The sequence below is a fragment of the Anastrepha obliqua genome, chromosome 1, assembly GCF_027943255.1.
Source record: "Anastrepha obliqua isolate idAnaObli1 chromosome 1, idAnaObli1_1.0, whole genome shotgun sequence".
Taxonomy (NCBI): domain Eukaryota; kingdom Metazoa; phylum Arthropoda; class Insecta; order Diptera; family Tephritidae; genus Anastrepha; species Anastrepha obliqua.
This window is the reverse complement of record NC_072892.1, coordinates 98504059-98530242: the sequence shown is the minus strand read 5'-3', so window position 1 is coordinate 98530242 and position 26184 is coordinate 98504059. Positions and strand designations below refer to the sequence as shown.

Here is a 26184-nt window from a genome sequence, read left to right as displayed (position 1 = left end):
ACTTGACGTACCGTCGGTGTTTTTCGCTCGTGAATATTTAGGTGACTTGGCAAGACCTGGTGAAATTTAGAGTTATTTTATAAATTGTGGCTAAACTTAACGTTTGGTGTTTGCTCAGTAATAACTGAGTTGATATAAAAATAAGTGCAGAATATAAGGCGAATAAGCAGCACATTAGGTGCACACGCCAGTAGTGCAAAAGGCTCTAAGGAAGGAGCGAAAGCAAGAAAATCATAATAAAATAAGTGTGAAAAAAAGGTAAAAAAAAAGGTTAAAAAAGTAAAGTACAAATCGCGCAATCAGCAAAACTGTAAAAGTACTAAGTACGCGTTAAAGTTTTACGTTTTTGGTGGAATCGTCGGATTTCCACCTAATTTACGTACTAGTAAAGTTTTTTCGGCTGACGTATTGACTGCGTCCGTCGAGCCGCGTTTTCTTAAGCACCAACAACAACCCACAACCGATTGGTTGCCCATACAGTTTATGTAAGTTGAAATATTACAATGTCTAGAATATATGTGTTGTAAGTTTATGAAAAGAATAAACATATTATTTATATGTCGGCTTCTGTTAAACTAAAATTGAAATTTTGAGCGGAAAGTCCATATGGCTCCGACCCAATGATAAGAAATTAAGTATTGTTTTGTTGTATATGTGCATAAAACTAGGTTAGAATATATCGATGCATGTGTGTATGTGATTTGCGTATTTTTTCATGCGTGCCTGTGGGCTTTTACCAAAACATAAAACGTTTTCCAATCGTTTTATAAAATTTGTGGTCATAAGCAATAACCGGTAAAGTCGGAAATTCCATTTTCGAGAAACATTTTATACGAGTAGCTAATACACTAAGGCAATCTATTTTCTCAATAACTTTTTAAAAAACATTATAAAGAAAAATGGATTTTACGCTAATATAACGTTTTGCTAGTAAACTTAATGCTTTTTGCTGGTGACTACAGAAATCACATTTTTTTATTAATGAAGATTTTTATAAATCTTATTAAACTGGAATAAAATTCTCCATAAAATACTAAAGTTTATGGATTAAAACGAAAACAAAGTTGCTTTGATCTTATACTTTTTTTTTTTTTTTTTTGAAAATGTGCAGAGATCTGTATTCTGGGTGCAAAGGACATTCAATTAGTACGTGAAATTTGTAGCTATCATTGCTGAACTATTATCAAGCCATGAATTGTATGAAGTGTCGGCCGTTATCTGTTCATCAATGCTGATAATAACTTCGAAGTGATAGCTTTTCTCACACCTGTTGTTCACTCACCCCTGTTGTGGCTTTCTTTATTATTATCACAAACTACGCAGATCAGATTGAGGTATATAAAACACGGGCTATGGTGCATTAAATATAGCAGTGCGCACTTTAAATGGGATTGGGGGCAGACAGGGGGTCGGGTGGCCAAGAAAGACATACAAATGTATTTACATATAGAGACATACATATACAGGTATACTTATATACATACATACATAATTAGCGGCCGCTATAGCCGAGTGGTTTGCGCGTGACCACTATTCGGTTGGTATAGGCTTCGATGCCCACTGTAAACATAAAGTGTCGAATGATAGACTTTTTTTCTAAACGCGGTAGTCCCATGGGGTGGACAACGACAAACCTCGGAGCATTTTTCCGCCATGAAAAAGAGTCTGATCAGAATAACTGAAATGTCTTTGAGGAGAGCAATTCATGGAAGCTAATTGCTCTGATAAGAAAGGCCTGAAACTGCTTACTCAAGCCATGGAGGAAAAGCTCCAATGTACCGGACTCAAAATCCACGCTATTAAAACGAAAGCACTTCGTCTAAATGACGTCACATCAGAGCAGGTTGCAGTAGGCGCATAACAGAATGAAAGTGTAGAGAAATTTTGCTAACTTGGCTGCATGATTCTTCATTTGGCATCCTCGCGCCCTTGTGGCAAAATAACAAAATCAGCCTTCATACCACATTGCGTATATTTAACAGAAATGTCAAATCTGTCCTATAAGGTCGCACCACATGGAAAGTAACCGCGGTAATGAAAAGACGTCTGCAAACATTTGTCAATCGCTGTCTACGCCCTATTTTGCGAATTTTTTGGACCCGTACTAACCAGCTTGACGTAGCGTCTAAAATTCGAAACAAGAAGTAGCAGTGGGTAGGGCATACGCTTAGAAAAAATGATGACATCGTTGTTAGGCAGGCCCTTGTTGGAACCCTATCCACAAAGCTGGTCGAAGAGTGGGTGGGCCACATACCACCTGGAGGCGTATTGAAATGAACACTCTTGGTCTAAACCTCCTCTAAGCTGTCAAACTAAAATAATTATAACGGAAGCCGGTGTACAATTTTACCTAAAAACAAAATATCTACATATAATATGTACGTACATATAACAACAGGAGCTCTACTCTCCCAATGCTATACATGGTTGTATAGGAGTATTCGGAACGCTTGGTAAATTGTTATACATGCATACATGCATATTCACTAAACAGCTCTTAAACTGGTACGAAATCCACTGGAACCAAAAAGGTGTCATCTTCAAATTGGTATCCTGCAGTTTAGTTAGCAGGTGCATAAGAATCTTGGAATCATTTATATTTAGATACGAGCACAGATTTTCTTTTATAAAAAAAAAAAAAACAAAAAAAATTGTCAAAATGTTTTGCTTTCTTTTGTCATTTCACCATGTTCTTTAGTCTATGGCGTTTATGTATGAAACACAATATCCATTAAATGTTCACTTCGTCTCCTCTAACAACACAGGATGCGCATGTCTATATTTTCCATGACTATTTAGCATAGTTCGAGCTGCATATCATTTATAATGCGTATGATTTCTTTCTTCCGCTCTGAAATCATCTTAGACTTACATACATATGTATTAGTATATCGACACAAACAAAAATACCATGGTGTCAAATCGCAAGATCGCGGGGGTCATTTTACCTCGTTGCTTCGTGAGATAATGCGTCCTGCGTACTTCGTTCGCTTCAAACAATGAAGTGCTTTATGGCAACTGGCCATAGTGGCCGTCGTTTTGAAACCGCATAATGTTCAAGTCCATTCCATTTAGAAGAGAAAACCGTTCAATGTTGTCAAATCGCAAGATCTCGGTGTCATGTCAAAGTACATGCTATCTAATTCAGGTCAAAAAAAGTGTGTTATAATCTCACAATAACGTTCACCATTCACCGTAACAGCGTTACCGGCATAATTTTGAAAAAAGTCGACGAGTCCGACAATCCAAAAATAGTTCCAAACAGCGACACATTTCCAAACATTGCGGACACATAGGATTTCCAGTACCCCAAATGCTTGTTAACGTATCCGTTTAGGTGAAAATGTGCCTCATCGCTTAAGGTGCGATGCGCAGAAAGCACTACTTGCAGAACGCTAATTTTCACAAAACATTTAGATTACTTTTACGCATTCCATGACTAAGTTTGCTAAAGCCTGTAGATCGAATTGTCTAAAAAAATACCAATCGCTTATTTGCTGTCAAAAATCTGCATCACTCTTGAGACACGTCCTACGTCGCATGCCAGTGGGATATACATACATACATACATATGTACATATACAAAAGTTAGTTAAGTTTAGATACACAACTATGGGGGCTCCACCTTCTCTAAATCCCTTGAGGTTACACGGTTCTGCAAAGGAAGATGAAACCATTACTTTTTCTTAATTATCAGTTTAATTAAGTTTCAACAGCTTATCAATCAAGACCGTATTCAGGTGTGTACCTGTGCATGCACATGTGTAATATGTGCCCACATTGATGGTATCAGCATTTTTTCTTGGAATTCACATGCATACACCCATATGCGCAAAAGCTGGCAATTATTTTAACCCACACGAACACAAGTTTAAATGAACTCGATTGTGCTTCACGCGATTGTGCGATGAGTAATGTTAGCAATAAGTGGTCATGTCGTGCTATGCACGAACATGTACAATCATGTCTATCGGTGCCGTTTTGCAAAACAAGAAATAAAAGCTTCAAATTTGCTCTCTGCACATGGAAAGGGGCAAATAAAGCTTTTACTAACACAAACAAATTAAAGTACGTGTAAATTTCCAGCTTTTGGCCGGTTGTTGTGAAATTCATTTTCGCTGAAATAGCGACGAGGTTTTGACAACAAACACCCCGAGCCCCATCCCACATCGTAAGGGGATTTTTGGCTTGAGTATTTTTCAGATACGTATCAACACGTTGGTAAACATGCCAATGTCAATGTTCATATACATGCTTACATATGTATATGTACATATATGTAAATATCTATACACATACCTTGAACGTATTTATGTATGTGCATATGTATGTATGTATATATATTATTTGTATGTGAGTATTGATAATATCTATCACTAAGTATTTTATTTGATCCAATCATTAGGTCTGTGCATGCACATATGTACATATGTATTTTTCAGTAAAGATTAGCTAGTAAAGAAATTTCTAAGAATTTGTTAACATTCGCTCTGAGAGTAGCAAGTACAAACAGTACACGAACCCAAAATTGGTAAGAACGAGCAAGTTTCCAAGGCGCGCAAGTCCAAAATGGTAAAGTGCTAATTATGCTGCCATCTATATGTATAGTTGCACACTTTCTTTAAGTGGCAGATTTTTAAAAATCAGCTTTCTATTTGTTTATTATATGCATGTATGTATGTATGTACGTATGTATGTATGTATGTATGTGTATATGCATATACAGCTGTAAAACTTTATCCTGCAAAATTTGCAACTTCGCCTAAAATGACTGGCCACTTCTCTCATTTTCCCATTCATAACAACAATTGGTACAAACTATCGCGTACAAGAACACTAAAATACTACTCGCAATCCAAATGCCAACTTATTGTTCGAATGTACATGCATACATAAACACATACTTATGTATGTATGTATATGTACATATTTTATTTTAATTCCGTACGGAAAATATTCATTACTGAGACTTTATCAAACGTAATACATACATATGTATGTATGTGTGTATGTTTTTAATACCAAAAGTTCATGTATGTAGATATTCACGTACCAATGAACATACAAACACACCAAAATTAATTAAATTGAAAGATAAATATTAATTTAGATAATGATGGTGGAAGCACAAGCTGTAACGACTTTGTTTTTTGTAACCAAGTACATACATACATACGTCGCAAAAAACAAAATAACAAAAAAAAAATGGCACTTATCTATGAACACGTAAAGAATCAGCCATTTTGTAAACCACCTGATTTATTATTTCTAGCGTTTTCAATTTAAAATTTGAGCAAATTATTTCACATTTCCATGTTTGTGATATGCTTTTTGCAAGCTCATTTTGACGTTTTACATGTATGTATGTACATATGTATGTAGATAATAATTGGTTCATGTACATAAAGTAACTCACATAAGTACTTTACATGTGAAACCGATTCAGTAAATCTAAAAAATTTAAATTTTGTTATAATTTATTTCACATAGTCTTTTTCATATAGACTTTCAATGACATTTTTTTTGCAATGCACGTGTGCGTGTGTGCGATATTTTCTTACCGTGTGCGGGCTATGCAACGATGGTAGTCGAGACGGCTAACGGTCGTCAGGCAGGGCTAAATTACGAAACGACTATTTTTTGTTTATGAAAATATAATTTAGACAGTTAGATTTAGTTTTATCTATGTGTATGTATGTATATTTTTTATGCAACAGTTATTAATGAGGTTTATTATTTTCTATTTTCTCATTACAGTCTGAAGGGAAACTGCATCTAAGGCTCTATTCAGAGACCGTTTAGAGGTTCCCCTACAATTTCTTTGTTCCTTTACAACAGTGAATTAAAAGTAAGTAATCAAATAACACTCACACAAATTCCACGTACCATAGTATTTATAAACATATTTATTAAGTGATTCATATGTACATATTTACCTAATTATATTCTTATAAAATCTACTAATATGCGTCCACACAAATTTTAAGTGTAAAGTTTTGTAAATTGGTACGTTTGGTACGACTCTACAGACATACAAATCTGGAATTTATTAAAATACTATATCAGCAATGAGTATTCTTCCCAACTATTCAGTATAAATAATATTAAATCCTCCTCCTTAGATGTCATAAAATATAGAAACGCAAAGAATAATTTTTGTTAAAAAAAACCTTGTGTACTGATACTATTTCTTTCTTTTGGCACAAATACACTAGAAGGTCACTAAAAACCAGAATCAAACTGTAATTCCCATCATCTGACTGCCAAAGCAGATTAAACTACCTTCGTCCTATCGCCCTCACATAACCGGTTTTAGGCAGTCTGAAAAGACTAGTGAGTTTCGATTCAATGGGGAAAATACTCAGTGCTAAATTGAAAATATTTCAGTAAGTTCTTGATTTTGGCAGCATATTTGTTGTGCAAACGAATATGTACATTTGTAGTGAATTCTGAAATATAGAAATTTGGTAAACTGCTCTTTAACATTTTTTAGGACAAACACTTTATAAAAATTTCATTTTGTTGGTAAGAAATGAGCTGACAGAAATTCAAAGCTAAGATTAGAAAAATAAAAATTAATAAATTACCAGTTCTCTAATTGAAATTACGCCGTTGTGGCTTGAAATTAATGTATTGTAGGTAGTAATATTATATTTAAAAATTTAAAAGAAAAAATGGTATTGAATTAGTATTTATTAGGCCTAACTGAACTTTTTCAGCAGTTCGAAACATAAACCACAATTTTCAAAAAAATTACATTCTTTTTAGTAATAAATCAAATCAAGAGTAATATTAATTTCGGTTCATATTTAAAAATAATAAAGGAAAGCCGAAATATTATATAATTTGTTCAATTTGTAGAAACTTCAAATATAATATTTTTAAGTACAATTATTATATGACAATAATAACAATAATGATAAAACCCTTATCGAATCGCTGGCCTAAAAAATTTTCCAGCGCGGCAGAGTTTTGATCAAATTTTTTTCGAGATAGTGCGTTTTTAAGGAGAAATGAAAATTTACAAGTGTGTGAAAAAATAAATAATTACAAAGCGAGGTTGTTAATTTCTAAATTAAAGCAACCAAGCCAAGCATTTTTGGTTGATATCGAACCGAACGTTTGTGACTTTTGGTCGAATCTGAAATTCGGTCCACCTCTAGTTTTTACTATCGTCGTATTATAAATATAATACTACAAAGGGAATTGGTAAAATAAATTAAAAAATAATTGGGTTAAATTACCCTACCCATTGTTTAAGGTATATGTATATGTTTTCCAATATTTCCAATCTTAATTTAATACAACATAAGGACTATTATTAGAGTTGCCTACACATGGAAGTTGTAAAGTGGCTTCTTTATAACAATAATTACATTTTCTTTTTTTTAAATAAATTTTATTGTTTTTTATCAATAATTTAATTAAAAATTGGCTTCTGTTTTAGAACAGAAAAATAAGAGTCCAAGTATAACTGTTACGAAAACCAAAAAACAAACATACATATGTACATATATGTATGTATGTATTTCCTAAAAAGATTTTTATTTCTGGTACAAAAATAATAAATTGAGTTGATTTTAATTGTATGAGTTAAAAATAATTTTTTTTCTTTTCGGTAAAAAAAGGACAATAACAATTTAAAGATAATTTTATGGAAATAGTTTAAGACAATATATGAATAAGAAGATTTACTCTATATAAAGTATAAGGCAGCGCAAAATTAATCACCCTGTCGAAAAGGTGACAATATTGAACTTTCCAGCTGCAGTACACAAACAGACAAGTAATGGAGCTTGTAAAGGTCACAATAAAGATTTTCATTAGATAGATAATTTTTCGCCACCTTGTGGATACAGTAGGCACAAATTTGACACAGACCTTTAGAAAACCTTGCCTTTGTTTGGCTAGTATAACGAAAAAATGTTGTACTTGAAAATTTTCAATTAATCAAAGTTTTAGTTATACACAATAAATATTAAGCAAATCATTAGTGTGATTATAACAGTAGTTTTTAAAAGGAGTTATGAATAACTTTACAAGTTTTACTTTTTATGAGTCAGGCGTAAGAAAAAAATGAAGTAATATGAAGAAATCATGGTTTCTTTCTAATGATTTTTTTCACTTCATTTACTTAATATTTTACAATGTGATTCTGTCGATATATGTATGGATGTAACGAAGTTCTCAATACAGCCCTTAATATCGAAGTATCGCTGTAAACATATAATTATTAGGTTAGAAACCCCGTTTACTATACAAAATTTACCAAATAAAATGCACTTCACACGTTTTGTATTATAAATACAGGTATCCCTCGTATAACGCGATAGTTACGTTCCAGAAGAATTGCGCGTTATGTAATTCCGCGTTATCTAAAACATAGTTTTCATATAAATTTGGGGGTTATGTTCCAATAGGTTTTTTTTAATAAAATACATACAAAATAACAGATGCACATATATTTCAACTCAATACTAAAGTTCAGACTTTCTTATACAATTAAAAACACAAGATATGAATAATAATACATATGTACTACATACATATTTCAAAATTCAAAAAATTATGTGCACATTAAAAAATTTAAAAACAAACTAAAACAAATTAAAGGTTTATTAAAAACTTTATTGTTATTCTTCAAACTTCATATGGTAATTAATCTGTTTCACTGTCTTCAAAGATCTTTGCGCGTGGGCGTTTTGGGGTAGCAATAGCTTCATCAGAAGATATAATATTTCTTTAACATAGTTTTCGCTATTGGATAAGAAACTAGTTGTGGAACCTTGTAGTTCTTCTACTGGTTTTATAATTGCAAAATCTGTTATCAGTTTTTGGTGGGTGGTTTTTTAAGCTCCTTTTCAATTTCGTAATAAGGTGCTAGATTAATATCTATTCTATCTATCTAAGGCAAAAAAGGGTAATTCCCGGTTTACATTAAAAATACATAACATATTATAAATATGTGGTACGCAAATTAGTGTTACCAGATTTTATAATTATGTATTTTCCCCTTCGCGTTATATAAGCCTAAATTTCGCGTTGTACTGAAACCTATTTTTTTCAAATCGCGTTATATCGAAACCGCGTTGTATCAGACCGCGTTATACAAGGGATACCTGTATATTAAAATGTACTCAGGCTTTGTTCGCTTTTTCACCATCAAGCCACGGCGAATAGAAAATACTATATTTTATTAAAAACGTATATTTACTATTTATAATAAATAGTTTGTCACCACGAATTTAAAATAAAAATATTTGAGTTAGTCCGATTATCTAGGTTTATTGAACAGCTCATGAAAAATTCCATAAAAAAAGATACCTGCATATGTATGTACATACATACGAGTATGTGAGGTGGAATATTATAATACCTAGAGAAAACATGAAATCATTTTACATATTCATATCTTATATTTGTATATACACATATACATCCATACACAAGTCCGTTTGTCCACATAAATCCATGTTCATCAGTTCCAACGAATATAGAAAATGCATTTTTTTCTCTTTTCGCATTTTTTGAATCTTTATTAATACTATTTTTCTCTTTTATCTATTTTTCTTCCATATCGAATTTGCGTTTGCTCCACTCATAAATTATATAACCTGTCGAATCTTGGTGTTGATTTGCGTACTTACGAAAACAAATTGAACTGAATCCCAACTGTAAAAATATGCACATACAAATTCATTTACTATTGAATTGATATTGAATTCTGAAATTCTAAAATTGAAAACTGAAAACCTGCTGCGTGTTGCAATTGCATCGTTGTTGTTGTTATTATTATTGTTGTTCTATTCTGGAAATAGCCCTGTTCAAAATGGCATCATTCAACGCAATCCAGACTTGCCAATCAAGGCCCACAAGCGAATCAAACAACAACAACATTTATACAACCGACGACAACAACAACAGCATCTCGAAGGAATACGAATACGGCAAAACAAAACAAGATAATATTGACGATCCTGGAGCCCCGCGCAACGCAATCGTGCGTCTCCGAAACCTCAACGAATTTATCTTCTTGCAACGCAACAGAAATCCAAACGATAGCCATTCAGCTGAAGCCATCGCAAAGATTATTAGTGATAGCATCACCTCCCAATACCGGGCAACCGAAGATAGTGCAAATTCGAAGACAACCCCAAGCGCAAACGCAACAGCAGCAGCAGCAGCAGCAGCAACAGCAACAGCAAACGCAAGCAATAAGCTTACAACAGACCCAGAGAGCACGCTTAGAAGCAAGGTCAAACAGAATAACAAGAGTTGGTGCCTCAACAATCAGGGTACCCTTTTTACCAGGGTTGCCATCAACTCCGTCTACAGTGAAACAGAATTCGCTAACAAGGAAAAACTCAAACTTGGTGACTTTAACGTCCCCGCTGAAGATAGGATACCTACCGAAAAACAATCCAAATACGATTACGCAATTAACGCAAACGCAAGAGACAACCCCAGCGGCGACGAATACGGCGACCGACACCGTCGACTATACGACAGTGTTAGATTCACAAAATCAAAATCAGAATTCGGAGATAATATTGAGCTCCGTAGACAATACAACAACAAGCAATTATACGAAATTGTGTGTACCACAACAGCAACAATCGTTGCATTCATCTGTGCAATTTTCGCAAACGCAAACACCAAGAACACTCGCCGCAATGGCTGGGATTCAGTTGACAGGTGTCGACGAGCACGTGTCCCCCTCGTCCATGAGTGGAGCAACGCCTACTGCTACAGTTGAAGAGATAAATGTTCCGGTATTCATAAATGGTGAGTACTGTGTTTTTGGTGGATGTGAAGGTGTTATACGTGTACGCATACCGATATGAACCGATGCAAGTGCAAATCAAATCAAATAATTTCAAACGAAAACTTAATGAATTTTATATAAAAACATGCTTACTACATAGTATTCACGTATTCAGGTGATATGTATTATGACAGCATATAAGAAAAGTATGTGTACGAGGGTGGATTGATAAGTCTTTAGAATGAAAAACTAGACATTGGTTTTTTAACAAAAAATTGATTTATTTTTCAATATAATCTCCTTTTAAATCAATACATTTTTTCCAACGCTTTTCTAACATATTTATTCCTTCTCTAAAATAAGTTTTTTTCAAAACTTTCAAAATAAGCATTTGTTTCAGCTATAACTTCACTATTTGACACAAATCTTTTTCCGCCGAGCCATTTTTTCATATTTGGAAAAAGGAAAAGTCACTGGAAGCTAAATCTGGCGAATATGGCGGATGAGGGAGCAATTCATAGCCTAACTCATTTATTTTTTCCTACGTTTTCCAAGATGAATGTGAAGGAGCGTTATCATGATGAAAGAGGATTTTCTTCTTCTTCAAATGTGGCCGTTTTTGCTTAATATTTTGGTCCAATGTATCCAACAAAGATGAATAATATTCAGCTGTGATGGTTTTACCCTTTTCAAGATAATCTATGAAAATTATACCTTGTGCATCCCAAAAAATAGATGCCATAACCTTGCCAGCTGATGCAACTACCTTTGCCTTCTTTGGAGCACTTGAGCCACGTTCTACCCATTGTTTGGACTGTTCTTTAGACTCTGGTGTATAGTGGTGGATTCACGTTTCATCCATCGTTATGAAACGACTCGAAAATTCCGATGGATTTCTGTTAAACATGTCTATGCCAACTTTTGAAGTCGACATTCGGTTCGTTTTTTGCAGAGGAGTTAGCAAACGCGGCACCCATCTTGCTGAAAGCTTTTTCATACCCAATTCATCATGTATTATATTATGCACACGTTCATAACTAATGTTCACAATGTCAGCAATCTCTCTCAATTTAATTCTTCGATCTTGTGTGACAATTTTGTACACTTTTTCCACCGTTTCTAGAGTCGTTACCTCTTTTGGCCTCCCAGAGCGTGATTCTTCTTTGGTGCTTATCCGACCACGTTTAAACTCGTTTACCCAATTGTAAACTGTTGCATTTGAGGGTGCATGTTCCCCTAATACTGTCTGCAACTCCTCAATAATTTGTTTCTGGTTTAAACCTTACAAATGAAAGTACTTTATAACAGCACGAAGTTGACATTTTTCCATTTTTAATAAAAATACAATAGTGCAAAAATAATTCTCAAAAAAGTACCGTTTGACCATAGGCTATGAAATTTTGACAGCTCGCTTTTGACAGTTTACTTTTAACGATCACAATAATTAAGTAAATTAATGACCGATAGATGTCGCAATTCTAAAGACTTATCAATCTATCCTCGTATATACGAGTACTATGTACTTGTACATATGTATGTAAATACTATAAGTATGTATGTGATGATTCGCCCGGTTCACTGGCATGGTGGTAACACCAATCGTCTGTGCCCAGCTGAGCTGGTGCTGCGACGGTGGCTTTACCGACCAATATGCCGTTTTAGGTGGTACGCGATAGTAGAGCACAGTGCAATGACCCAGGAAGAAAACCTTGGAACAGTGGCGACTCAACAGAGAGTCAAGGCGGAGAGAAGCACTACGTCACTAACTATCAAAGTTGGTTGTTATGAAATTAGCAGAAATTTGATTTATTTTTTGTTTTGCTGTTATACGTATGTATATTATTTGTGTACATTGATTTCAGTATGCAAGTCAATGATTTCTTCATTTATAATCCAAAATTATCGTATGCGAAATTCCGAGAAACATATCTAGGTTTTTTTAATAGCGACATAAAACACATAACTTTTGCAGAGAACTACTCGGCGCTTCAGTTGATCAGGAAGCCTCACTTATTGAGTAAATTTCATTTGTAACTGTGTGGTGCACGATCTTAGCGATATAGCCAATACTTTGAGCGGTGCGTTGTGTTGCCGACACAGATACATTCAGTAGCTAATACGTTGACTCAAATTGATCCACTAGTGACACGCTTATTCTGATCGAAAACTTCAGTAAGTTCTTATAAAGTGGCGAACACCAGCACGGAATTCCGTTACTCCTAGGTAAAAACATAATGATGTAAACAAGTAAGATGTAGGAGACCATAAGAAAAATGTAGGAATATATGGGTATTTGAATATAAAATTGTTATGTCGCTATTGAAAAAACTATTATGAGAAAATAGATATTTTACTCTAAAGTTAAAATTTTTTAATAATTTTTTTCCTTTTTATTTTGATTTAAGTCAAAGCATAATTCTTTTTGGGTTTTCATATTATGAAAATTTACTGTTGAAAATGGTCAAGTTTTTGACTTTTAATAATTTCAAAGTCCAATCAGATACCCTGCGGTTAATCTGAAGAAAAATATTTAAAGATCGATTGAAAAAAACTCAACTGAAAAAACCCCAAGTCAATAAAGTTGAGGTCTAAGAAGGAAACTTGGATTGTGAATGAAAGATGTGTATATGTACATATTTACTTACATATATATTTTTATTTCCGATTTCAGTTTTATTTCTTTTATTCTGATATGTTTACATATTAACAATTTTTACACCTAGAAATTAGCATTTACCTGGGCTCTAACAGGTGTAAGAAATATTTTATAATATAATCTAAAAAGTATCCTAAATTTGTAGTAAATATAGCGTAAAAATCGATCGCAGACAGACAACCCACGCAAACAGACAGGAAAAAAAATTAAAAAGACCTTTTTTGATAAATGTCAAAAAATAAAGTTCAATTTCGGAAGAAATCAGCTAACCCTCATAATGAGTTCCCCGAGCATGCACTCTTTTATGGTATTATTTTATTGTATGACCCGTTTTAATCGTAAAAACGCAATTAATTATGATAACTATTTAACCAAATATCCATTATAAGTACAAGCATAAAACAGCACGTAATTGGCAATCAGCACTTGAATTCTTATACATATAAATTGCATTTTTTTTCATGGAGGTGGCACAAAGCATTGAAAGCCGAAAAGTGTGAGACTTGCCTTTCGGCTCACCCACTAAAAACCCACCCCAGCTCCGTTTCCCTCGCGCGGGACAACCGTTAAGTAGTACTTCACGGGAGGGAGAGCGGCCTATCGCCTCTTCATGAAGATCTGCGACGCAGTTTGGAGATTACTATTTTTTGTCATATTACATACAGCGGACCAATGTTCTTCTGACTCTAACATAATATCCACTATATAAGTAGGATTTAAAGCACCCATGTCCCGTCAGTATTTGGGTCAGATAGTAATCTAACTGTCCATGTTCCCGGTTAACCCATTTGTAAAGTGTGGGAATCAAACGGTACGTCCAGCGTCCGTTGGGGGACAAGCTCCATTTCTCCTGCCATGAAGGCAGGCTACGCTCTCTTGCTATCTTACGTATTGTCACCCGTTCTGAAGTTGCTTTTTTTTCGTATATTTCAACACACTCTGTTGCCATTAGGTTGATTGGGAGTAGTCCTGCTATAACCATAATGGCGTCTTCCGATACCGTGCGAAACGCGCATCACACTCTGAGGGCACTTAATCGGTACACTGATTTCATGCACTTCACATATGAGGTGCAATTTGTGGCTTCCGCCCATGCTGGAGCTGCATACAGCATAATCGATGAGACAACAGAGTTGAGTAGTGTCCTACAGTTTTGCCTAGGGCCTCTGATGTTCATCATTATTCGCGTTAGCGTAGTTACTGCTTCTGCTGCCCTGCTACTCGCGTACGCCAAGTGCTCTTTGAAATTAAGCCTACGGTCGATTATTACTCCCAGGTACTTAATGAATGGCTTCGATCCTATGCCATGATCGCCCACCATTATGTTGGCCGACTCCACAATCTTCCTGCTGCTAATTAGTACTACTTCGGTTTTTTGGTCCGCAAGAGTTATACCACTATTGCACAACCATTCCTTTACCATGCCAACTGCTTGGGTGCATGCTTCTTCGGCTTGATCGAGTGATTTAGCCACGACCACAACAGCTATGTCGTCAGCAAATCCTACAATTTGTGACCCTAGAGGTAGATTGAGACGCAGAACTCCATCGTACATAACGTTCCATAACAAAGGACCGAGGACTGAGCCTTGTGGAACTCCGCCAGTTATTTTGTACTCTTTTACACCAGCATCGGTTTTATAACGCAAGGTTCTGTCAGAAAGGTAATATAACTGGCGACAATCCTACGAATGTACATTGGAATGTGGAAACTATCCAGCGCGATTAGAATTTTGCTCCAATTCGCCGTATTGAAGGCATTCTTAACGTCCAGCGTCGCAATTAGGCAGTACTCCTTTTACCGTATAGCCATCGAGTACCTTCAATCGCCTTCTGTGCAATGGTTTTGACTGCAGATACAGCATCTGTGGTTGAACGGGCTTTCCGGTATCCGAATTGTCGGGGTGATAGACCGCCTACATCGTCTATAGCAGCCTCCAGGCGATTTGCGATCAGGCGTTCCAGGATTTTCCCCGCGGTGTCGAGCATGCACAGGGGGCGTTAGCCTGAAGGATCTTCCGCAGGCTTAGATCCTTTTAGAATTAAAACCAGTTTCTGCAGCTTCCACTGGGTTGGAAATGTACCTTCCTTTAGACATGTATTGTAGAGATCTATATACAAAAATGTCGGTACGACTTTGGATAGCTACTTTTAAGGACTCGTTGGGGATTCCATCCGGGCCTGGGGCTTTATTATTAAATTTTATCCGTTTTATGCTCATCAGGAGTTCTTTGTTTGTTAACTGCACATTTTGGTCGCCTTCACCGAGTCTTACCAATTCGTAGTCTCGTATAGTGTCTTGCACGGGGAACAGTGTTTCTACCACATTACGTAGAGTAGCTGGGCATGTTGTTGGAAGTGGCTTAAATACTTTAAGTTTTTTCATAACAAGCCTGTATCCAAGGCCCCAAGGATCATTATCGGAATCGTCGCATAGCTGGAGGAAACACCGGCTTTTACTGCTTTTAATTACCTTTTTTAGCGCTTTTCTTCTTTGCTTATATTGGATCTGGTTTTCTTGGAAACTGTCCCTACCCCTGGATCTTCGGTAGGCTCGCCTGGCTCTTTTACATTCGCTGCGCAATTCTGCAATGTCTGCTGTCCTATTCTATGTATGTATGTATGTATGTATGTATGTATGTATGTATGTAAGCAAAAATAGGCGGACACTCTAAAAGCTAAGAGTAGATATGATTGAAGATTTTCAGATACCACCAATTTTCTGCGCTGAATTCTAGGCAGATTTTAGCAAATTATGCATACATATGTATATTGGTAGGTGAATATAAACATGTGAATAAAATTTATACATATGTATGTATGTATAAGTATTTGCATTTGCTGCGTTAATCAATGTACAGCTGTGACAATATGCACGTTCCCCATCTGCTCGTTCGATTTTCTCTTTAACCACAGGTGTAATCGATGAGTCATGAACCGAAGCAAACCGTTACTAGTCTTTCTTTTCATACAAGTTTGTATGTACATGTACACATGCACAAACCGACGTGCTAGTGCATTACGAATTGATACATACATACATATGTAACTGCATACGCAACTATTTAAATATTATTTCAATTTAATTTATGAAAGTAGTCATTGAAAATTGGTCAGCTGTCTATAATATTAAACAATTTTATAAATTGTCTCATATACATACATACGTATGTGCATACCTAAAATTTGCTTGTCAAAGCAGACATATACTACGAGTATGTTAAATGTTTGCAAATTTATTTATTTTGTTTTTACTTAATTTTATTCTTACATTCCACGTAACACTTAATGAAAAATTAGGGCAAGAAAAAATATTAACATAAATATAAACTTTTATTATTCAGTTAATAATAAATAAAAATAAAAATCAATAGTTCATTAACTGTGCTCTAAAAATATATAAATTGTTTGCTTACCAGTATGCACATATGTATGTATGTACTATGTACATAACAGGTAGGCATGCATATATGTACATAACTACTTACTTATCTTCCGATGTGTGGTGTACCTACGTCTTGATTTTGGCCTATAAATTTATTAAGAAACGCTTAAAACAGGATAGACCGATCATTTTTTTTCTTAACTCAATCAAATCATATCGAGAATCTTTTTAAATTAGTCCTTTGTTCTTAAATCCTTGGTCTGATGACAGTTTTGCATATTTGTTTATTCAAATCTTTATTGCTAAACTAACTCGAATGCGAATATTTCAAAACACACAAACTATTTTGAGCGCAAAAGTTCACATACTTATGTACATATGTATGTATGTTCATATGCTCACACATACCATTTTGGTGTATAGAATTTCCTTTCATTACATATGACGTGTATGTATTGAAAAATGCAATGAAACTTATACGCCTTGTAGGACAGCGAATTTATATTTTTCATAAGAGCAAACAATTGCATAAATACATATAGGCGTTTTTCTTCTCAGCTGCGCTTACATTAAAATTTTCTTAAAATTGTACTCCAATGAGAACTGGCAGTAGCTTCATTTTGCAATTCAAGCTCTAGACTTTGAGATTTCAAATTTTCTAATGTTGTTGTGGTTTCGATGCACGATTTCTGGCACACATGGCACTATTGTTTTCCTCCTTCCCAGAGTCAAAGCCGAATTCATTTATGATTCTGGGTTATCTAAATGCTTATCTTCATGTACATACATACATACATATGTAATAATAATAAAATTTCATTAAAACCTTGAGAAATATTTAAAATGTTCTTTCGCATTGAAATAAAAATTGTATCCTTGAAAATGTAAGTAACTAGCCTCTTCTCTTTTATCGTAATCATTTTTTTAGTAACAAATATTTTACAAAAAGTAAATCAATTCAAAAAATTCACGCCTTCATTATTGTGAAATTCATTTGTCCATAAACTACTTTTGTTTGAACCCTCTCCGTTAAACACGTTATGCTCTTTTAAACGAGTAGCAAGATCAAATAAAAAAGGAAAGCAAATTGATAGGTTTCGCCTTCATTCACGCATGCAAAATACTCTTTCGTTCATATGTATGTATGTATGGGTTTATTTCCCCATTTGGTGGAAACACATGCTTATAAACGTGTGCAGCTCTAAATCAATATCATATGTATTTGCCTTTGTCTCGCTATATAAAATATAACGAGCCAAATCCACAGCCAACTGAAGAGCTACCGTTTTGTGCTCGCAATATAGGTCAGTAAAAAGAAGAGGACAACAACACAATTGATATGTTTCTTACATGAAATGAGTGTTAGTATGAAAGCTCTTTCAAAAGAGAACAAACTAAGCGGAAGCACGGGAATGCAAAAACGGGGGTTTTGAGTCCCCAGCGAAACATATATAAAATTTATTTAATTTGTTATAATTTTCTTATTACAATTCTATGGTTTTACATTTTTTATTTCATTTTTTTTTATTATTTAGCGTTTCGGTCAAGTGAGAAACACAAGTCCCCTCTCCGAATCACTCTCAATTGCTCTCAAAATAAACGCATTTCGGTATGTTTTGGACACCCACAGACCATAACGTTTAGGAATTCAACATAATACAAGTAAACGGTGCAAGCATGTATGTGTTTGTGAGTATCAAGTGCGATCCTATGAATAAACCCAATGATATTAACATAGCAGTTCATGTTAAGTTTGCTGTAAAAAAATACGCACATACATACATACATACTCGTGCATTGCTCTTATATTGATTCTTATTACGATATTATTAACAAAAATGTTGATAATCAACTATCTTCAAATTATGTGATAAAGTGATGACATTTTTAGCGTAGATTAAGCACAAAAATAGAAACTTCAAACGTTGAGTAACTTGAAAGATTTGCTTTGCACACAATTATATATTGTAATACACGCATGCAATATGTATGTATGTATGTATGTGCTTTAATGGATCCATGTAGATCAATATGTATATATATATATGTGTACATATGGATGCTTCGCAAATTGTTAAACTACTTCGTAAATACCGAGCGTCATTTTGAATATTCCACCATTTTGTAGCTGTCGCTGAATAAATCCAAAAACGGATACATATACATACATACATGTTGAGTGTTTCGTGTACGCCATTTTATTCGCTTACTAAAACTCCGACTCCTAACAATGATTTAAATATACAGTGTGAGGAAAATGAACAGATATTTTAGATTTATTATAGTACAGATATGAATAAAAATTAAAAATGTTTATCGCAGATTAAAAGGTACAAATATGTAGGAATGTAATACAAGAGCTTAACTCTGTGCAAACAGTAAACAAAGTAAAATATAGCCAAAATTAGATCTGTCGAAAAAAAATGGAACGTTTAAGTATTTTGGAGAAACACTTGAATTCCCATGAAACAAGTGGCTATTAAAATGAGTGAATATAGTAAAAATATTATTTCTAGTCCTAGAATAAGCAAACTACTACTGAAATGCGCCCGCCGTAACCGAATGGTTTGTGCATGCCCATTATTTGGAGGGCATGAAACTCCAAAATGATAGAAGATTTTTGCTAATAGCGTTCGCACTCGGCAGGTACTGGCAAAGAAAAACAAATGCCGTTAGGAAGCAGCACAAAACTCGTAGGCCTCTCCACTTGTGCAACCACATCAATATTCACATCACAAATAGGAGAAAGAGCTCGGCCAAAACCCCAGCAAGGATTACGCGCCATGTAATTATAATATATATTTATATGATTTTCATTTATGTATGTATTTACATAGCATAGCATGAAAGACATGCCCAGATCATTATATTTAACAGTCTTTCGCGAACTATTTACCACTTTTCCTTCGTACCTTAGATTTAAAACGATTTGTTTCTTCTCTGCGTACAATACTTATTATCTACCCATTTGCACAGAATTCTATTTGTTTTAATTAAACAACTACACAAGTAAAAAATCAAGCATTTTAAAAAGCTGATATATTTACTAAAAAGACCTTGAAATAGTTAACACTGTACTTATTATTTTGACCAAGTAAATACCTACATAGCTTTAACAGCAAATTGACAAGTTCACTTAAATGGGGAAAATATCAATATCCTTTCCAGTTTAAATGGTATTACCATATTGGATTTATTACTATCAAACCAATGTCTGATTCGTACTCCATAAAATTTTCAAATTTAACAATTTCCAACAAATTTCAACAATAAATAAAGGCTAAGTAGGTGTATTTATTTATTTAGTCGTGTGTTTGTCTACAAGAATAAAAATACACGTTAACAGTCTACAAATATATTTATAGTCAAAATTTAATTAATTCTCTGCAACTGTCCTTTGATAAAATTCTGTAAAAAAAATCATTTCTCACTCATCTGCTAACATAAATGTTAATTCACATCAGCATACATCTTTTTCGCACCTATTGACACTAATTAGCAATATTATTAAGCAAGAGATGTGTAAAATTAACTACTTAACATAAATAACAGTGAGCCACTCTTAAATCATTCTCCTTCCTTCTTGCGTTTATGGACATCAGCTGAGGAGAATGTGAAGAGGTCTTTTGAACTACACTACAACCTTAAACACTTAAACACATATAGCCATTTTTTAATGAAGATCATTCATTGCATGATATTGTGCCTACTTACTCCAAAGCACCATTGATGTTTTCATAGGGCCGCTGCCGGCAAACAGCAGTGACAGCAACAGATAGATGCCCCAAATCGGAAACATTTCTCTCTCCCTCTTTCTCTCTTTCGAATTCACACACTCGTGCATTTCTGCCGCATCTGATACTCTCTCATATATTTTGCGTGCGCCGGTGGTTGGCCGTTTTCAGGAACATGTCCATTCTTGTTTGCAAGTGAAAATATTTCTCCTCTTTGCTGCTATTAAACTGCTGTGTTCGTTTGTTGCCACTGGTATATTTGTTTACGATGCTTCGTTTGCTTGTCAGAGTTGTTTCAACAGCGCAAAGAGCAACAACGTGAGCGGCAAACGCATAAAAAGGTATTTATTTATTTAAATATTTTTGACATTTTGAATTGGTTGCAACGGGTTAAACTGATGCACCACAATAACAGTTAATTTCAAATTTTGTTTTTTATAGTATATTACATCTTTGTTTTTTATTTTGGAATATTACCTACATACATACATATGCGGAAACGTTGATTGTCGTTTTCGGATAAGTCAGTTTTAGTACGAAGTGACTGTGCATAATTGAGTTGAAATTATTGCCTCGACTATATTTTGGAACTATGAGATATAACCCTGTTTTGATATACATATGTATGTATATTTACCTTAAAACATCAAAAATTAAAATGCCCCTGATAAAAGCCTTTAGGTTTATTTTATTTAGTCTGCTTTCTGCCCCATCTAAAAACAAAATATAAAAACATACGTACATACGTATATATGTATGTAGGAGTACGCTATATTTCACGAAATTTAAGTGTTAACAATAATATATATTTCCCTAAATTTGATTTTTTTGGATTAAAACAACAGTCGATAAACAAACAGAATTAAGATGCAAAAATGATTCGTCATTAAATTTTGATTTAGAGAAGTTTGCATATGATAATTTGAAGTTAGTTTGTTTGAAGAAAATTTGTCACACCCTCATGCACACGTGGTTGTTTACGAGTGCAATTACGGAAGCAGTGGTCCACCCAGAACTGTCATGCTAAGAAAAAATAATATAATTGCCAAGTTATCAGCTGTTGCGCGACTGCCAGGTTGTCTCGTAAACGTCGAGCCCCTATGTTGCAATGAGAAATCAAAACAAACATGTTTTAACGTGCTCAACTCGCAAGTATACCTTTTATACATGGATATGCATACACACATTTAAGCACACACATAGATATGCATACAAATCAAACATTCTGGAACATTTTTGTTATGAATGAGATTTGGCGGCAAGACCATCTATGATGATGACTCAGCCGCTGCCAACTAGCCACAGGCCTGCAGTTGAAGTGTTACTTGCAAAATTTTGAGAGATTAACAGCACACGTAGAGCAAAATAACAGAGAAACAGCTACATTCAGCTCATTGAGTAAGAGCAAAAAACGTATAATGTGTGTATCATATAAAATGCAATATTTCTAATTAGTTGTAAAATGTAAGCGCATAATAAATACATTTACATACATATGTATGTGGTGCATTACTACATTTACACTATTTTTCCAAATATGGTTATCTAACAAAATTTTAATTTGCTAAAAAAAAAATTATCTCTGCACGTTTTAAAAAAATTCAAAAAAATTAACAAGTTCTAAATATGTGTTTAAAAAATGCACTTGTGGCATCGGAACAAGCCAACAAGTTGCATTTTTTTGCAGTCGCAAATTTCACAACAATCATCGTCGCTGTTTTTCTCAATAAACAGCGCTCTTTCTCTTTGAGCAAAGAATGAAATATTTGAATGTGTTAACTCGCCGATCACTACACTAACCACTCGCTATTAAAGAGAACAAAGAGAATTTGATAACGCGAGAGTTCATATGAACATACTGTTACAATCTCCCCCAATTGGTATTCACTTTGATTACCCGGCTTCATTAAGTGTTATACGTTCGTGTTAGACGGGTTACTGCAAATAGAATTCTGATAAAGGTGCGCTCAAAACTATGCTACATTTTCGAGCAGTTTTTAAGAGTGCAAGCGACAAGTGCATGCTTTTTTGTGCTTTTTAAATAAAATTAATTATTTTAACGATAAAATCAAAAAAAGATAATCTTTTTTACAAATTCGTTATATTCATTGCTTCATTAGCTATAACTAAATAATCAGAAATATGTTTCAATCAATATTTTTAGCCACTATTTAAAGAGCAGAAACTATAGCAATTCACACATTGTTACAAATGAAAATACATATTTACTATCTTTTTGTGGTTTTATCACACGTTTCAAATGAACGTTGATAGAATTAAAGTTGTAAAAGTGTTATTTGAAACGGAAAACAAAAACTATCAACCGTTAAACAAAATCTGAAGCTAATTAAGATTTCCGAATTGTTGACATTTCTGGACGGTTCTAAAAATTAAATTTTTCCAAATAAAGATGACCATGAATTACAACACTGCACAGGTTTTACATTTATTAATTCCTTTTGGAATTTCAACGAAAGATTTTTTCGACTTTAAACGCTAAAAGAACAACCCTGATACTATATCATCGAACTATATTCACACATCTTTCGTTTTTAGCCAAAACAAATTCCAAACCCAAATAATGCTCAATATGAAAAACTTGGAATTATTCACTTGTTTTTGTAAAGAAATTTTTAGTGGTTTCATTTGTTCTCATTTATTAACAAAATGCAATCGAATTCGGCATATGCATTTTTCCTGCTCCCCTGACCAATATATACAATTCTCTGCATTGCCTGTATCGGTGTTTAGAACAGAAATTAAATTTTCGAGAGCCCTTCATCAATAACAAACTGTTCAGAAAACTTAAGTCAAATCTTAAGATTTTAGAAAGTTACATGCAAGGAAAAAATTGCTCAAGTTTTCGGGACAATTTATATTTCACAATTAAAAAATTCTGAGCATCAAATGTTTCACAAATTATTATTACAATTATAAATATTTTAGTTTTAAACACTAATTTTTTTTTCAAACTACTATATTTCACTTCAGAAGTTTTTTTTGGATTTTAGCTATAGCTCTCGAGCTATATTGTCTTAAAACCCAGCAGAGTTCATTAAATTTGTGTTATTTTATGCACAAATATGTATGATACTTTATGCAAACGTTTTTGATAAACTAAAAAATCTGTCGCCTTTCGAAACCTTTAGAGAAGTTCAGATACCTGCCGATTATTGAGAATAGATACAGTAGATAAAACTAAGCTTATTACCAAGAGGATTCTACTCCACTACTATGATAGCTCAGAGAGAATTTAAAACTTGTCCAAATAGTGAAAATGATTTGAAATTTTCTCTAAACGTTTCTCTGGATCGGAAACTTGTATTTTTTTAATTTTTAGTTTCAATTCAATGCATCGGTTAGTCGGTTTGTGCACGTACATATGTATGTACATAGTAAAATGCTTTTCAAAACTAAATAAAGTCTGCAGTATTTTCTAACATTTTCTTCTATGTACGTCTTTGTTTTATATAGAATATCAACAGCAGCCAGCAGTTACGTCTACTGCAGCAACAAATATCAACTACAGCCTAATCAGCAGCAGCATTAGCAGCAATAACTGCCATAGCAACAGCAGCGGCATCGGCAGCGACGCCTACAGTAACTGCGACTACAACAACAGCTACAACAATATTATAAACGGCAACGAATTTGAAGATTTTGAATTTGACATGGAAATGTTTGAGGATAGCAGTAACATAAAAATGTTTAGCACCGACAGCAACACCAACAATACCACCAATAACAGCAACAACAACATTAACAACAACGGCATCGGAATGGCCATCGGCAATGACAACTTTGGTATCTGCAACAACAACAACGCTGCTAATAATAATAACGAGAACAACTACAGCATGTACTGCAATAGAAATATAAAAAATGAATATGCAGATCTTTCCCAACAATATCTGGTTTCGATGGATCCCTTTGACTTCAACGAATTGCAACCGAGCCAAGAGTCCACAATAAGTACCGAACTTTTACCGGATTTACCCGACATCAGCGAGTATGCAGTCGATTTCAATAGCTACGACAACAACGTTTTACTCAACTCGCAAAATCCCATGTTCCCTTGTGCTTCTGTGTGCAGTAGCAACAACGTTAGCCAACAAATGGAATTCGGTAACTCAGAGCCTTTCGTTCCGAAAATTGAAGACGATGAAATATTTTGTGTGGACGATAGCACGTTTTTAACATCGACGGAGCCGGTAATAGCTGGATCTATTAGTCTACCACCAGTATCAACATTTAAAAACCGCACCAGACTGCTCAATAAGCGAATGAAGGTGCTCCTACCAACTGCACCGGCAGAAGATCCACTATCGACGCCGACTGTACTCGGAGGCATTGTAGATCTGCAGGTACGTTAAAATACATACCATATCTATATTTGTGTCAAGCTAATAATCGACTAACTTCGGGTTTTTCATCTTCGCTCTTACGTATTGCATCATGCCTAGCGAGTGTGTATATACATACATACGTATGTCGTATATGAACTTGTCGCTGGTCTGCTACTTTCAGTATGCAGCAGTTAATTTCACAATCAGTAATGCCAGTCAATAAGAGTCTTAGTAACTTATTCTTAGTAATAGTTTTCCTAATTTGTTCATATGCACAACTACATCACAGCAATGAAAGTATCTAACAACATACACATTCTCTTTTTGCAGGATGAAAAAATGGATATTGAGTCTTCGATTTACTTGGGAAATCCCGTTAATATTGGAGATATTGTAGAATCTTTACAAGATAATACCAGCCCGTGTACATACACAGATGAAGAGTCACCATCAACACCGCAAAGTGGGCTCTCTTTTACAACAAGCGCAACACTCTATTCACCCGCGCCATCTAACATCTCGACTAACCAACAGACGAATAGCAACAAAAAGAAACGTGGACGTCCCGCTAAGGAGCACAGCGATCAACCAGATCCTGCACAATTAAAAAATATGCCAGACGTTGACCGCAAAAAGCTGCTCGATCGCGCAAAGAACAATGAGGCTAGTCGTGTGTCGCGTAGAAAGAACAAGGAACGCGAAGAGGAAGAAAAAGAAGATGAACGTAAACTAATAGAGAAAAATTTGGTGCTACGAAAGCGATACAAGGAATTGGCTAAGATAGAGAAAAAACTGAAACGTGTTCTTATGCGAGGCGTACCTTTTGCGCTTTAGTGGGAGTGAATGAATCCATGAAAGCAAGAATTACCACAGATCTATTCATTATTACATTTGTTGATTATTGGGTACCTAAGCTGCAGTTAGAAATATCTGAAAAAAAATTAAAATTATACTTCATGATAAGCAGCCAAAAATTTATATATATTATAAATACATATATTTTAAGATGTAATTGTTAAGTTGTTCCAATTATTATTACATGTGATTGCATGTGAATGCACTCCACTATTATGTGTTGTTATTTAAGAGAAGTGGAGATCTATATTTTTAAGCACTAAAATTAATATTTTGTATTTCTTGTATATGATACATTTATTCTTATGTTTATGTGAAAATACAATATAATAAAATTTAAATTAGTTTACAAAAATTAAACAATATACACTAGCTTCAAACAGAGGAAATAAAAAATGTATAGATCGTTGTGTTAATAGCAAAACGATCCCAAAAAAAGTTCAA

At 34.3% G+C, this 26184-nt stretch overlaps 2 protein-coding genes across 2 annotated transcripts in view; both read left to right on the top strand.

Moving 5' to 3' along the window:
• The window catches only part of LOC129253136 (uncharacterized), a 26312-nt gene extending 16379 nt beyond the window's left edge, over positions 1–9933 (top strand). Inside the window, exons 2-3 of the mRNA XM_054891400.1 lie at positions 5758–5848; positions 9819–9933. Coding sequence (XP_054747375.1) covers positions 5758–5762 — 5 coding nt within the window. The 3' untranslated portion in view covers positions 5763–5848; positions 9819–9933. The remainder of the gene's footprint in view (positions 1–5757; positions 5849–9818) is intronic.
• LOC129236156 (putative uncharacterized protein DDB_G0277255) lies at positions 7790–26184 on the top strand. Its single transcript, XM_054870388.1, has 4 exons — positions 7790–7798; positions 9819–10785; positions 24014–24903; positions 25216–26184. Exons 1-4 carry the CDS (start codon positions 7790–7792, stop codon positions 25717–25719), a joined length of 2370 nt encoding a protein of 789 aa, XP_054726363.1. The 3' UTR covers positions 25720–26184.

Excerpts from the sequence above, each read along its gene's own strand:
- LOC129236156 (XM_054870388.1), top strand. Across the intron at positions 10,786-24,013 it reads TGTTCCGGTATTCATAAATG|AATATCAACAGCAGCCAGCA; the intron begins GTGAGTACTGTG and ends TGTTTTATATAG. Across the intron at positions 24,904-25,215 it reads GAGGCATTGTAGATCTGCAG|GATGAAAAAATGGATATTGA; the intron begins GTACGTTAAAAT and ends CTCTTTTTGCAG.